Below are 14,204 nucleotides of genomic sequence, written 5' to 3' on the forward strand. Positions count from 1 at the left end.
CCTCTCTGACCTCAGCCGTAGCAATCTCTTACTTGACACGTCCCCAAAGGCACGAGAATTAAAAGCAAAAATGAACTACTGGGACCTTATGAAGATAAAAATCTTCTGCACAGCAAAGGAAACAACCAACAAAACTAAAAGGCAACCAACGGAATGGGAAAAGATATTTGCAAATGACATATGGGACAAAGGGCTAGTATCCAAAATCTATAAAGAGCTCACCAAACTCCACACCCGAAAAACAAATAACCCAGTGAAGAAATGGGCAGAAAACATGAATAGACACTTCTCTAAAGAAGACATCCGGATGGCCAACAGGCACATGAAAAGATGCTCAACGTCGCTCCTCATCAGGGAAATACAAATCAAAACCACACTCAGATATCACCTCACGCCAGTCAGAGTGGCCAAAATGAACAAATCAGGAGACTATAGATGCTGGAGAGGATGTGGAGAAACGGGAACCCTCTTGCACTGTTGGTGGGAATGCAAATTGGTGCAGCCACTCTGGAAAGCAGTGTGGAGGTTCTTCAGAAAATTAAAAATAGACCTACCCTATGACCCAGCAATAGCACTGCTAGGAATTTACCCGAGGGATACAGGGGTACTGATGCATAGGGGCACTTGTACCCCAATGTTTGTAGCAGCACTCTCAACAATAGCCAAATTATGGAAAGAGCCTAAATGTCCATCAACTGATGAATGGAGAAATTGTGGTTTATATACACAATGGAGTACTACGTGGCAATGAGAAAGAATGAAATATGGTCCTTTGTAGCAACGTGGATGGAACTGGAGAGTGTGATGCTAAGTGAAATAAGCCATACAGAGAAAGACAGATACCATATGGTTTCACTCTTATGTGGATCCTGAGAAACTTAACAGAAACCCATGGGGGAGGGGAAGGAAAAAAAAAAAGAGGTTAGAGTGGAAGAGAGCCAAAGCATAAGCATTTTGGCATAACCCAAAGCATTATCTATTAAAAACTGAGAACAAACTGAGGGCTGATGGGGGGTGGGAGGGAGGGGAGGGTGGGTGATAGGTATTGAGGAGGGCACCTTTTGGGATGAGCACTGGGTGTTGTATGGAAACCAATTTGACAATAAACTTCATATATTGAAAAAAAATAAAATGAAAAATCAATAAATAAAGTAGCATAGCATGGAGTTTATGGAGCACCATTCATGCTTCAACAACTGTGAGGAAGACTTTGATAAATATCGGTATGTTTTCCTGGTGCCCCTGGGAGGTAACTGTGATTTCTCCTTTTTTGGAGATGAGGACAATACAGCACGATTAAGAAACGTGCCCGTAGTCACATCCCATATGAGCAGCTGGCAGAGTTGACCTCCATTCCATGCTCATGATCGAAACACGTGGAGACCGTTTTAGAAAAGAATAGAACAACCGCCAGTTTCCAGCCATGAGCAGGGACTTGGGGACACCTCTCACACAGGACTACTACCCACGAAAGCTGGAGAGCAGGAGGGATTCTGTGCTATATTTTTCGCAAAACTAGAAGTGACTGGGTAATGAATTGGGTCAACAGCTACAGTGCTCGAGGTTGGTGTGGTACTGCCCTTTCCCTTCTTCGAAAGCACTGATAACCAAGCATATTTCTGTAAATTAGTTCCCAAGGTTTGTTTCAGATGGTAGAATTTAGCTTACTCGTGATTATCTAATTTCTTTAAAATTCTCTGTGTCCAGACAGAGGCATACTTATATTCCATGTGTTTTACCAATTGTAAAAGCACTGAAAATGTAAGCATTTTATTTAAATACTCCCTTAGAAATGTTTAAACTATTAGGTTATACCTGCAGGTGTCAGAGTCACCTGGGGGCCTTGTTGAAAACAGCTTGCCAAAGCCCATCCAGAGTCTAATTCCTTAGGTATAGATTGGGTCCAAGAATTTGCCTTTCTAACCAGCTCCTAACAATCCTTTTGAGAAGCATTGATGTCCTGCCAACCACCTTCCATGTAAAACGTAGCTGGTGTTATGGAGACCCTTATTTCAGCCATAATAAATAGCATAGGGGAAAATGTCTTCAGCTGTAAAATTGTAGAAAAGAAAAATAATTCTTTAAATGAGGATTCCCTATTATCTTTCAATAAATAATGAAGGTATATCATTATATTAACTCAAAATATTTTTTCCCGAGACTGAGCACACAGGGTTCCAGTACTTTGTTTTGTCACAAACTGTGTAGACCTGGTAATACACCCATAACGAGAGAAATTCAGCAAGTGTGTAAAAGGGATGGGATATTTCAGATCTCAAAGGAGCCTTTGTTTTTCCTTTGCCTTTGCTATAACTGTTAATAAATGAAGCTCCTAAAATTGCCAGGAGTAAGAGATAAGTTGGGTGTGGAAATCGATTATTTCTTTGTGTCCTAGATGTTCAAGTATGGGGGAAAAAAGACGGCAGGTAGGAGAAACCCAAGAACGGTGACATAAGTGAAAATTATGCATTGTAACTGAAGTCCCGTTCACTCAGCACCCGCAATATTAGAGCAGTTACTTCATTTGTAACTAGGCTCTTGTGTATAATGAATAAATGATCAGTCAGCTTATGCATTGTTAAACGTTTTACATACCAGAAGTTATCCGTCCTGAGTTTTTCAAGAGCCACAGTATGTAAAATAAACATAGTAAAGACACCCGTTAAGTAAGATACTGTATGGCTTCCTGTATGCTGGAGATTTTTGTGATGTGAATTTTTGAAATGCTCTACCAAAAAAATCCTATCATTTGAAAAATGATTGCATTAGTTGCTTGACCTCAGAGTGTTAGATATTGAGTTGAGTGAGCTGTAAGCTTTGTTTTCTATCAAGTCCATACCATTTCTGGAGAAGAAGAAACCAGGACTGTCATTCTCAGACCTTACCCCAGCTGGCATCACTACTCTGGTGCCTCAAGTCCACAGGAACTCAGGAGAAGAGGGAGTGGTTGAAAGAAATGCTCTCTGTACGCCTTCTTTGTGCCAAGCCCTTCACACGGGGCATCTCATGTGGGAGCCCTGTCACACTCAGAGATGCCCAGAAGGGACAGTCAGACCCACCTGACTCCTGAGGTCCTTTTTACCCCCTCCCTGAGCTGTGGCCATGATCCCAGCCAAACTCAGACCCTAGTGCCAGATCAAATCCCTCTGTCACTACAGAGAATATGGAAACGTATTCACATAGACATTAATTCTTAAATCATTGAATACCTAAATAGAGCTTTAGATTTAAACCAGAAACTTAAAAGTGTCTCATCAGGAGCATGTATAAACTGAATTTTTTTACTCCTTTAAAAATGTGAAGAATGAAACTGGGTATATCTATTTTAAATGGGAAAAAAGTAAACCTTCAATATGATACAAATTGTTTTTAAGTAAATTACAAAGTATGATTGAATCTGATGAATTACAGAATGGAAGGAGACAGAAGATGAAGGTATTGGTGTTACTTTATCTTTGTGATTTGGTTTGGGTATTTATTTTTTTTTCTGTGGCTATAATGTTATTTGTGTAACAGAAAAGAATAAATTTCTCGCTATTAATGATAATTACCAAAAATGTTTAAAAGGAGAGGGACCCGTTTTAAGGAAAGTGCATAGCAGCGTTTCTGTATATTCGCTGGAGCAGCCACTGGGGGCAGGTTTATTCTTTGATTAGCAAGGAGGTTAATGTCGCTTTCCACTCTGTAGTGCTTTAGCATAGTTTAGTGTCATGCTTGGCTGCGCTCCTTGCTTTCATTGTCTAGGATTGCAATGTAATTCTTTGCTCACTCATCACCCTCCTCTTTCTTCCCTACCCCTATGTCTCCACAGATCATTCTGTGTTTCTCTCCCGTTGGTCACACGCTAAGAGGGAGAGCTCGGAAGTTCCCAGCCATAGTTAACTGCACGGCTATTGACTGGTTTCATGCGTGGCCGCAGGAAGCTCTGGTCTCAGTCAGCAGGCGGTTCATTGAGGAAACGAAGGGAATTGAGGTAATGCCATGTCAACCTCTGAATCTGTGTCTCTCACGCACACACATACACACCCACATTCACTCACTCACCGACCAGAAGTCCTCAGTAAAGAAGTAATTTCCAAAATACACCTCCTATAGGAAAGTTAAGCCTTTTGTTTAAGATGGTAAAATTGTCTTTCTTGGTTTACATTCTATGGAATATGGTGATTGACCTCTTTGTACCAGGTTGAGGGGTCTGTGCACACATGTGTGCACATGGCACATGAGTGTGTTCTTACTTAGACTGACTCACCAGAAAGCCAGGATCATTTGTTCTTTGAATCATAATAGGGTTTGCTGAACATGAATCCTTCAAATACACAGATAAAAACCCAAACAGAAAAGTAGCCACCCATAGTCATGCAATGCTTGATCTTAACAAAGTAAAGCAATTAATTGTTGATTTTTCTCATTACGTTAATAATGGGTGAAAAATCAGCACCATGAATTCTGTAGTCACTGAGTCAGAAAATGTATCTGTTTCTTTGTCTTAGGGGTTTATGTTTTATAAATTATGTTTGTCATTTGACCGTAATGAAATTTGCACATCCTATTACAGTTTTAAATGGTTGCATGAAACTAAAAAACAAACAAAAAGCACTTCAAGTGTACTTCCCAATTCAGAGGGAAAAAGGTATCATTTACACTTTCTAGAAATTTTTGATATCTAGTGCCTTTGTGATTAGATAGTTTGGAAGGGTGGTAATTGTGAACATTGCCCATGGAGGCTTGTCTTCTGATTCCACTGAGTGGTAGGGCTAGAATATCTCAGAACCAAAAATAGAATTGGGGCTATGTAAGAGATGATGTCTGTTCCCACTTGAAGCTTTATTAGAAACAGACACATCCCACGGTGGCCTCCCTTACTCCTAAGAGCCTGTCACTTTTCCAAAGAGCCCTTTCCCATTTTGTTGAATTCTCTGTCTTTTGATGGCCGGATGGTTGCAAACCTGGACATATTTACATATTTAATTATTTGTATGCAGCTAGTGTTACTGCTTCTTATTTTTGTAGATAGCTTTATTGTAATACAGTTTATTGCCTTTTCTAAAATGTCTGTTAATCTACTTAAGTGCCGGGAGTGTCAAGGAAGACCTGTCACACAGCATCAAAAACATGCCTATGACAGGGGCGCTTGGGCGGCTTTGTCAGCTGAGCATCTACCTTCAGCTCAAGGTCATGGTCTCACAGTTGGTGGGTTCGAGCCCCACATCAGGCTTTCTGCTGTCAGCACGGGGCCACTTCAGATCCTCTGTCCCCCTTTCTCTCTGCCCCTGCTCCACTCACTCACTGCCTCTCTCAAAAATAAACTGAACACATTTTTTAAAAAAACATGCATATGATAAAGCCTTTATAACATTCAAATACTCCCTCTCTCCTTTTCTCACACTTAAAACATTTCTGTAAATAAATGGAAAAAATGATCTCTTCTGTTTCACTCTTTTTTCCAAATGCAGAAAGTGTTTTCTGTTGCCTGTCTCTTCACTCACCCTTAATGTTGAATGCACTTACCTGGACCTTTAAAACAACAGCAACTGGCTTTCTGGGTAAAGACTGAATAATAGTAATGTATCGTTGGATTTTTTGTAAGTATATTTATTTTGAGAGAGAGTGAGTGAGGGGAGGGGCAAAGAGAGAGGGAGAGAGAATATCCCACACAGGCTCCATACTGTTAGCACAGAGCCTGACACAAGGCTCGAACCCACGAACCCTGAGCTCATGACCTGAGCCTAAACCAAGAGTCAGATGCTTAACCCACTGAGCCACCCAGGCAGGGACCCCTGTAGTTTGATTTTTTTAAGTGATTTTCCCTTTTTCCCATTGTTCAGGAGGCCTTGCGTAGCACTAAGAACATGTAAGAACATTTGGGGAAATTTATGTAAATTTGTTCTCATGAATAGGTAAGTGGAATGGTAGACACTCCCAGGAGTGGTTACTTTGTCTGCAACACTGCTTGCACCATTTACAGTGTTTTCCTGAAGAGTCAAAAGAACCCCGTTTAATGGACATGAGCACTAGCACTAGATAAAGTCTGCCAGAAATATTTTGTACTTTGAAACCTGAAAAACCATCAAACATGACAAATAATAGTGACACTTGTTACCCACCAAAATCTCAAGCTCTTGCTAGGCTGACTGCATTACTCGAATTAGGTAGGGCATTGTTTGGTCTAATAATTATAAGAAGGGTTCAAAAATACCAATTTATTAGAGAATCAGTATGTACCTTGGTAGCAAAATTCTGTTTTATACACTTCATTTTATCACACTGGTTCGCTAAAGAAAAGACCAGTGCACTTCATTTCTTAATATTAATTTCCCAAATGGAAGGAACCCAAAGCTAGTAACTTGGTTTAACTTAACATTTGACACTGTGCTTTTTTTTAAGTTCCTTGCCCTCGCTCCCGTGATGCAAGCCTTCTCTTACAAGGTTAGGAGCCACTTCAAAAACAGTTACTGCTGAAGGAGCTCTGATACGCCAGTGACCATTGACATCTGCTGGATGAGGCAGGATTTGCATCATTTTAAGTGCAGAGGGCTCCTGGCAGGTGCTGAGCTCTGTCTCGTGGTATCATGACGCCTCCTATAGGATGCTGCTTGTCAAGGAGGAATTTTAAAAGCACTTAACCATTTCTGTTGCACTGAATTATGCCTAAAAACAGATCAGCTGGATGATTTCATTTCAGTTGCGTGTGCCTGTTTAACTTTGCCACCTTCCCAATTTGCTGCTTAGGAGCAGTAATTATAATTCAGAATGCACGTGTCTGTCTTCTTCTAAACATGTGTGGTGCCTTTTCTGCAGAGGTCAAAAATAGCTTTTAAGTTTTTTGAATGGGCACTGATTTGCTCATTTTCTTAGTTTTGATTTTCATCATTAAGACTGAAAGGTATCAGCATAACTTAGGTGCTTCTTAATTATTGACTTTATTTGCTGAGTATATGATAGTTATCCAAGGTGACCCCTCCAGCCACAGAGAAAGGATTCATTAAAGGCAAGCGGTTTTTTTTTGTGTGTGTGTGGGTTGACGTAGACTTTTCAGTCTGAACACGCTTAGCACCCAGGGGTATCGGCTGCCTGCATCTAAGTAAAGGGTTGTGCTGCTTTCCTGCTACCTGGTATTGAGCTAAACCACAGCTGTCAGACAACCAAAATAGTTTGGTCCTTAAGTATCACTGGGTATTTATCCGCAGGCTTTGTGTCAACATACACTCCTCACTCCTCAGATGAGGAAGGACATAGTGCGAGGAGGGAGAGAGGGAAAGACGCGCTGGGTATCCCGGGGGACCGGGTTGCACACGCTGTGAGGAGGCAGTTGGGAGGCGTCCTTACCCAAAAGTCCGTGGGCCACAGTTAGGCACCGTCAAGAAACAAGGCGGGAGAAACAGGTGTTAAAAGATGAGTACTGTTGTTGGTTTTTGAGTCAAAGTGAATAATAGACATACTTGAGAACTGGGCCTGAGGAAAGCAGAATTATTGACTGGAAATGAAAAGATGAGCACTCTCATTGAGGAGGAGTGAGATTTGCATCCGGAGGGGTCTCCATTCTCGGAAAGATCAGAGCAAGATGAAGGAGCCCATCCTTTCCGGGCATAGTGGCCGACTGGCAGGTTAAAATTCTCCGTCCTTTTGACGTGATACAACTGAATAATTCCGTAAGGTCAGTACCACCAGCTTTTTCAGGGAAATGACTTCATTCCACCCACCTCCCACCTCTTCAGTTCAGAACTTGTCACAGTGTCTGGTAACAGAAGAATGGTATGTTTTACTGCCATTTGCCAATCTGATCGTGGAAAATGTCCGCCCAAAGAGGAACGTTACTTTACCGCCATACGTGAAGACTGGCTTCTTCGTTGGTTCTTGGGTTCCTTTTTAAAACAGTAGGGGACAGCACGAAGAGTAGCAAACAACATTTTGTTAGTGATAGGTATGTTAGCAGTGATTTTTTTTTTTTTACTGACCTTTAGCACATTTGTTTTCTTTGAAATATAAATGAGGATTGTTCAATACAAATTTAAAAGTTTAAAGCCTTGTGCAGGAGAAATTCAATGAGTTTGGGGGAAAATCTCCTCCTGAGGAGTACTGAAGTCATTTTAAAAGATGAAGACAGAGGCAGAGGCAGTCAAAATTATCCTGAATCTGCCTGAGTCTCTAACTGGCTTAAGCCTCTATTCAGACAGATGAGAAAAGGCCCACGTGGTTGTTAACATCCTTCCGCGTTCTTCAGCCTGCTTCTCCTTTGTGCATGCGCACCAGTACACTATTCATCATGCATTTCTTTCTCTGTGCACATTAATCGATTTAAGAACAGAACTGCAAAAACTGGTAGAATGCCACTTTCCAGAGTTTTTGCAGTTAGGGAAACTTTGGGAATCCCCTCTACCTCGAAAGTGGGGTCCACTTATTATAGCTGCCCAAGAATCTGGTTATGCTGGTAAGCATCGCTCCCTCCAAGCTATAGTTCTGTGGCTTTCCCGTAGTGCTGGCCTTCCCAGAACCAGCTACGTCATCTGCCTTGGCTGCTCCCTCTGGGAGGCTTGGCTGGGCCCTGTTTGACCTCCTCACCCCCCTGTCACAGTCCTCAGTTGTTTCTGTGTTTTCATGTTGTGTTAGGGAGCCACTGACACTACCTTTTCATTGCTGAGAAACTCTTCTTGCAGATTGCTGGCTTAGGCTGGACCTGGCCTTGCCCTTGGCCTTGGAAATTAGCCCCTAAAATTAGAGATAAAAATTTAAAAACACGACCAAAGAAACAACAAAATGTATTCGCCAAGCAAAGTGAAAAAACAAAAAAAAATGAGACACTAGTGTGTGATTTAGAAAACTGTTGGGCGCTGCGTTTAACACTTGGGGCTGCTCTGTCAGGTGGAATTAATCTTAGGAGGACCAACACTGGTGCCCTGTCACCATCACCAGTGGCAGATGTACCCACCACCGCTGCTCACCACCCTTCTAAGCAGGGACCCCGGGCTTCCCCATGGCACAGGTGAGGGGTGCAGGCCATCGCGCAAGATCACTCCGCAGGTAAGGGCGCCCTCAGCACTTTGATGCCAGAACCCCACAGTCTTAAATCCTGCTCTGGACTATTGCAGAAATGTTTGGCTATTCTGAAAAAGGAATCCAGGGAAAGGAAGAAAAGCAGACTAAAAAGGAGTGCCACAAGTCTAAGCTCTGATTTTGTGGGCAGGAGGCAGTACAGGGAGTGCCCTCATTTGTCCCGTTGTACAGAACTGGAAATCTAACCCACGTCATAGGGTTCGAAACTGGCATCCCTGGCTGCCTCCAGAATCTTTTTTCTCAGAGGGCATCAGCACCATGAGGAGCTCAGGAGAGGTGTTCAAATGCAGTACTGCTCGTTTTATATATGATTAAATTTTATTTAATAAACCAATTTTACAGCCCCAGTATCTAATTAGTTTCTATTATTAACTGCCCCCAAAGGAGCTAAAAAGTACAAACAATAGATTTTAAAACCCAGCAGTTTGGAATCATTAAAAAAAATAACAGATATTAACTATGTACTTTTTTTTGTATCTCACCTATGTTTCAATAAAGCTGTAAAAAATTAACATAGAAATAACTTCGGAGGAAAACTTTCATGGTGGATGGTAGGTATAATGACATCACATGTGACAAAATGATCCCAAGGTTAACTTAAAAAAGTTGCCTCCTTTTCACCTCCATTCTCTTTTGTCCCTTCTCCTCCCTTTCCTTGAAGGCGATGCTCTTGAAAGTTGCTCTTGAATTTAAAAGTACAGACCAGTATAATCTTGGGACCAGCTGGTCTGGGGAAGGTATAACATTCTTAGGATATTTGATTTGGCGTGGCCTCCGGTGTTGGTTTTCGTTTGACTCGTGCTATACGTCATTTTCACCAACAGGGACCTACTGGGCATTTGCTCTAAGAGTCGGGTGGTGGGGGGCACTTGGTGTGGCAGTGACTGCTACGGCATGAGAACCGTAGCTGCAAGGAGCAGATACATCTCTGCATTCACAGTGAGCCAACTGAGAGAGTAAAAATTAAACTTCTGTCTAAATGTGAGGAAAAAGCAGTTTCCTTTGTATATTTGATGATGCGTTGGATACAGCGTTGTTTTCCAGGGCATCTTAGTGGAGAAACCCTGGTTTTAGAAACCATTTGATACTGGCAGTTTGCTTATTTGTATTTTTGCTTTCCCTATGATGGGCTGCTAAATGACTAGAGAATGGAATCAGCTGGTTTTCATTAGGGGCCAAATGTAGCAGGAGTGATATTCTTCACTTGGGTTTCTGAAAACGAAAAATACGCATTGCATTGCCTTTTCTGCAGCCGCATCGGCAGCCATGTCCTCCCTGCACTCCCCACCCCCCCCAAAAAAAAAGAAAACTGGAGATAAATGAATGGCAGAATAAATAATTTATGCTAATGAAATTACTGCAATTAGTAGTTCTACAATGACCCTTTTAAAAGCCACAGCTGTTAATGTCAGGAAGTGCTGTCACTACTGACCTTATCATAAGAGAAAGTGACAAATTGAGAATGCAGGGAAGACCAGTCATCAAAGAGGTCTGTTCTGGAACGATTAGAGTTTTCTGAAAAACAGTGTGAATTACAACCAGCTGCTCCCTGGCTCTGCAAGTCTCCCATGCTGTGCCATTTTGTTAAGCCCGATAACAATAGTTATTTTGCCCCATTGAGACAAGTTGTCTCGGGCCACTTCCAGCTCTACCGGAAACCACTTCTTCCATCGCAGATTTACAAATGAAACTGTTGTCAGAGAGAGCTTTTCAGGGCAGCCTAGGAGCCTCCTCATAAGGATCATGGTTGGGCAGAGGCCAGGTCCTCCCCCGCAACCCGCGCCCCACGTGAGGAGGTCGGACTTGGCCAGGGAAGGATTTACACTGTAAAAGACATGTGCTCACTTTTAGTTCATTCAAACAAGATAGGACAGGGATGAATTTTCTCTCCGTGTTTATTTTGCAGTGAAGCCCTTTTAAAAATAAAATCCCTCAGAGGATCTTATTTATACGGAGTTCTCTAACTTCCTTATAAGTTTAGATTCTGAGTCCACTATTTGGTAACATGCACATAGCTCAGAACTGGAGAATGCAGAATATTCAGGGTTTGCATCATTCTGTATTTGACTTTGGTTTTTAAAAAAACAGAACATTAATTTTAATTTAGTGAGATGGATAGGCAGAGCAACCCCATATATACATATTTGAAACCCACTCACGGATTTGTCATGATGTTGGGAGGCTGTTAGACGTCGCCCAGGAGCAGTTGTTGTTCAGCACCAGGAACTGGCCTGTCTCTTAGCACACCCGGGTTGTAATATTAATGGTGCAGGTTTGAAACATTTAACTGCATCACCAGCCACTTGTGTGCAATTTTCCCAAAGATGTCTGAGCATTATTGACAACACTTTGGTAAATTATGTGTGACTTTCCTAAGAGTTGGTGTAGCTCATTTAATTCATATTAATTGATTTTTAGGCTTCCCTTGATTAATTGAACCTGGTTCATCTTGTACAGAATGCAATAAATAATCATTAAAATGAGGGAGATGTGACTCCACAAATTAAAAAGTTAACTACTTCAGAAGTCATAGAGGACAAAACAGAAAGAATAGTATAGTGCGGGGGGGGGGGGGGAGTTCTCTAGTAAATCTTCTAGGAGCAGTTATTCGTTTTCTTTTTTTTTTTTTTTTGTTTTTTCCAAATGAAAATATAAATGGCATTTTTCTCCCAGAAGCAATGAGTTTTATACCTTCCCATCCTGTTTGTTTTCCCATGGGTGCTTAAAAAACCACATTTGTCAGTTCGGGCTGTGTGTGTGTGTGTGTGTGTGTGTGTGTGTGTGTGCGCACGCGCACATGACTGCTACAGTGTAGTTTGAAAGCAACACCAAAAATACTTTTTAGAGTACTGTGTCTCAGTTTCACCATTTTTTCTTTCACATACTTGATAGATAAAAAGCAAGTTGGGAAAAGCTTTGTTTGTGTTATATGTTGGCTTTGGGTTTGGTGTGTGGAGGGCACAAAAATCCTTTGCCCTACTTGGCAAAGCTGAATGCTTTATTGTTATCTCTCTCATCCTGTGGCTATCTCTTAAAGACTGAGTAAGTTTTTCCAGATCCTGCCATAATTTGTTCTGGCTTTTAGGAAAAGATACTCCATAATTTTGCTGATTCTTTTTTTTTTAATTACATTTTTGTTTTAACTTGAGAGAATTGCATATGAAATACAGTGTTTATGTTTTCAGGCACTGGACAAAGATTCTATTAGCCTCTTCATGGCCCACGTTCACACTAGCGTGAATGAAATGAGTACCCGGTATTACCAGAATGAGAGAAGACACAACTATACCACCCCAAAGAGTTTTCTAGAACAAATATCACTGTTTAAGAATCTGTTGAAGAAGAAACAAAAAGAGGTATCCCAGAAGAAAGAGCATTTGGTGAATGGCATCCAAAAGCTGGAAACCACAGCCTCTCAGGTATGACTAGGATGTGTTATTACTGAGTAAAATGTGTGCTCTTAAAATTAAAAAATGCACACTTACTTTTGATGCAGCATTTCAACCCGTTTATATAAGATGCTTACTGCTTAAATTCACAGTTTAGTGACACACACCAAAAAAACAGCGTTCATAAGTCTAGAAAGGGATTGGCCAATTATTCTGTCATGCTGGTTTCAAGAGATCTCTTCCCTTGTTGGCCTGACTCAGGACAGGGCAGCGAAGAGATGTTGAGGAACAGGCACAGCTCACCCCTCTGTTACATTCGCTGGCTTTGGTGCCCTGGGTTTATAGTTAGGAATTTTGTCACACTGGAATGGAAGTAGGATCCCTTTTGGTTTCAGATTCTAAAGCCCCTCCCCCCCAGGGAGGCATTATTTCCTGTCTGATGACATGATGTGGTTTGTTCAGATTGAGGTCCCTAAGCAGACCCGCTTCCTCTGACCCTGGTGTCTCATCTCCTTTTGGCCTCCATCTCTCTCCGTTTAAAGTATCCTCTGTAGCCTTCATCCTCAATCTGCCTGCTCCCTTGAAGGATGGTACCTTTAACCTCCAGGAGTAAATTAGGAGAGAATTAGCACACATGTTAACCATGTGTGGGTCTTTCCATCTGTCCTCTCATCTCCTTGTTGAAAAGTAAACAAGTATATGAAGTAGGTATTGCTACTCTAATATCATAGATGAGACAGAACCAGCCACAGAACCTGTGAGGCTGGAGTTGGAACCCAGATCTGTATTACTCTCAAGGTCAGGTATTGAGATTTTAAAGCTCCCTGTGCTGCCACTTGGTGACTGGGGGAGAAAAGAATTAGAATGAGAGATTGTGGACACTTTGGAAACTGGCCCAGCTTTCTCTGAGCCACTTGGGCTCTGGAGTTGGTGAGGGGAAAATTCTCCATGGTGGTCCCTTCAAGGCCAGGAATTCCAGTAGACTTCTTCAGAGTATTGTCATCTTGGACGGACTCATATGCTTCTCAGGAGATTGGGCCAGTTTTCGCCCCACGTGTGCTGAATGGCCTGTTTATGTCCAGGCTAGAAATAAACCACAAGCCAGTTGGAGAAGCCTGCAGTGGCACCTCTCACTCTGAAGGCCTGTCCGGCCACACCCTTCACATGTCCATAGGCCAGAGCATCTCCTGCCTCTGTGCCTTTCATCTCATAAACCAGGAACGGCTCTCGGTGAAGCGCTGATCTGTACATAGTGAGTAGATGGACCATGACTGGGAAAGAGAAACCAACTGAGAAGGTTTCCAGGCCAGTTTCCAGGATGTGGTGATGTAAGAATAGTTGTTGGGAAGTCTGCCAAAGAATATACCTGTATTTGTGCATCTTTCCCTTTTCCTTCAAAAAATGTTTTTACTCTTTTTGTGTACATGTTACCTTACTCTTTTACTCTTTGCCTTCTTTCTCTTTCCTTCTTCTTTCTCACTACCTTTCCAGTTCCATCTCTTTCTCTTCGTGAAGACCTTCCTAGGAGTCCTATAGAGCTAGGAGACCATGAGTGCAGGAGATGTGTGTCCCAGAGCATCTGTGTACCTTTGAGCAATGTCCCAAACCGCACCTGTGGACTTTGCCCCAGGAAATGCTAGCGGTTGACTAAACTAAACCGTCAGTACTGGTGGGGCAGCCCTTGGTTAAGGAAAAAAAATGGCCTCTGCCATACTTAGAGTCTCCTTCCCAAAAAACAGAGCAAAGAGGATAAAAACAGAGTGG

General features: G+C 42.0%; 1 protein-coding gene across 1 annotated transcript in view; it reads left to right on the forward strand.

Annotated features, from left to right (window-relative positions):
* Positions 1-14,204, forward strand: part of DNAH11 (dynein axonemal heavy chain 11) — a 351,912-nt gene that overhangs the window by 225,229 nt on the left and 112,479 nt on the right. The window contains 2 exon segments of the mRNA XM_045495056.1: positions 3,812-3,973; positions 12,237-12,470. Coding sequence (XP_045351012.1) covers positions 3,812-3,973; positions 12,237-12,470 — 396 coding nt within the window.

The sequence above is a fragment of the Leopardus geoffroyi genome, chromosome A2 (assembly GCF_018350155.1).
Source record: "Leopardus geoffroyi isolate Oge1 chromosome A2, O.geoffroyi_Oge1_pat1.0, whole genome shotgun sequence".
Taxonomy (NCBI): Eukaryota; Metazoa; Chordata; class Mammalia; order Carnivora; family Felidae; genus Leopardus; species Leopardus geoffroyi.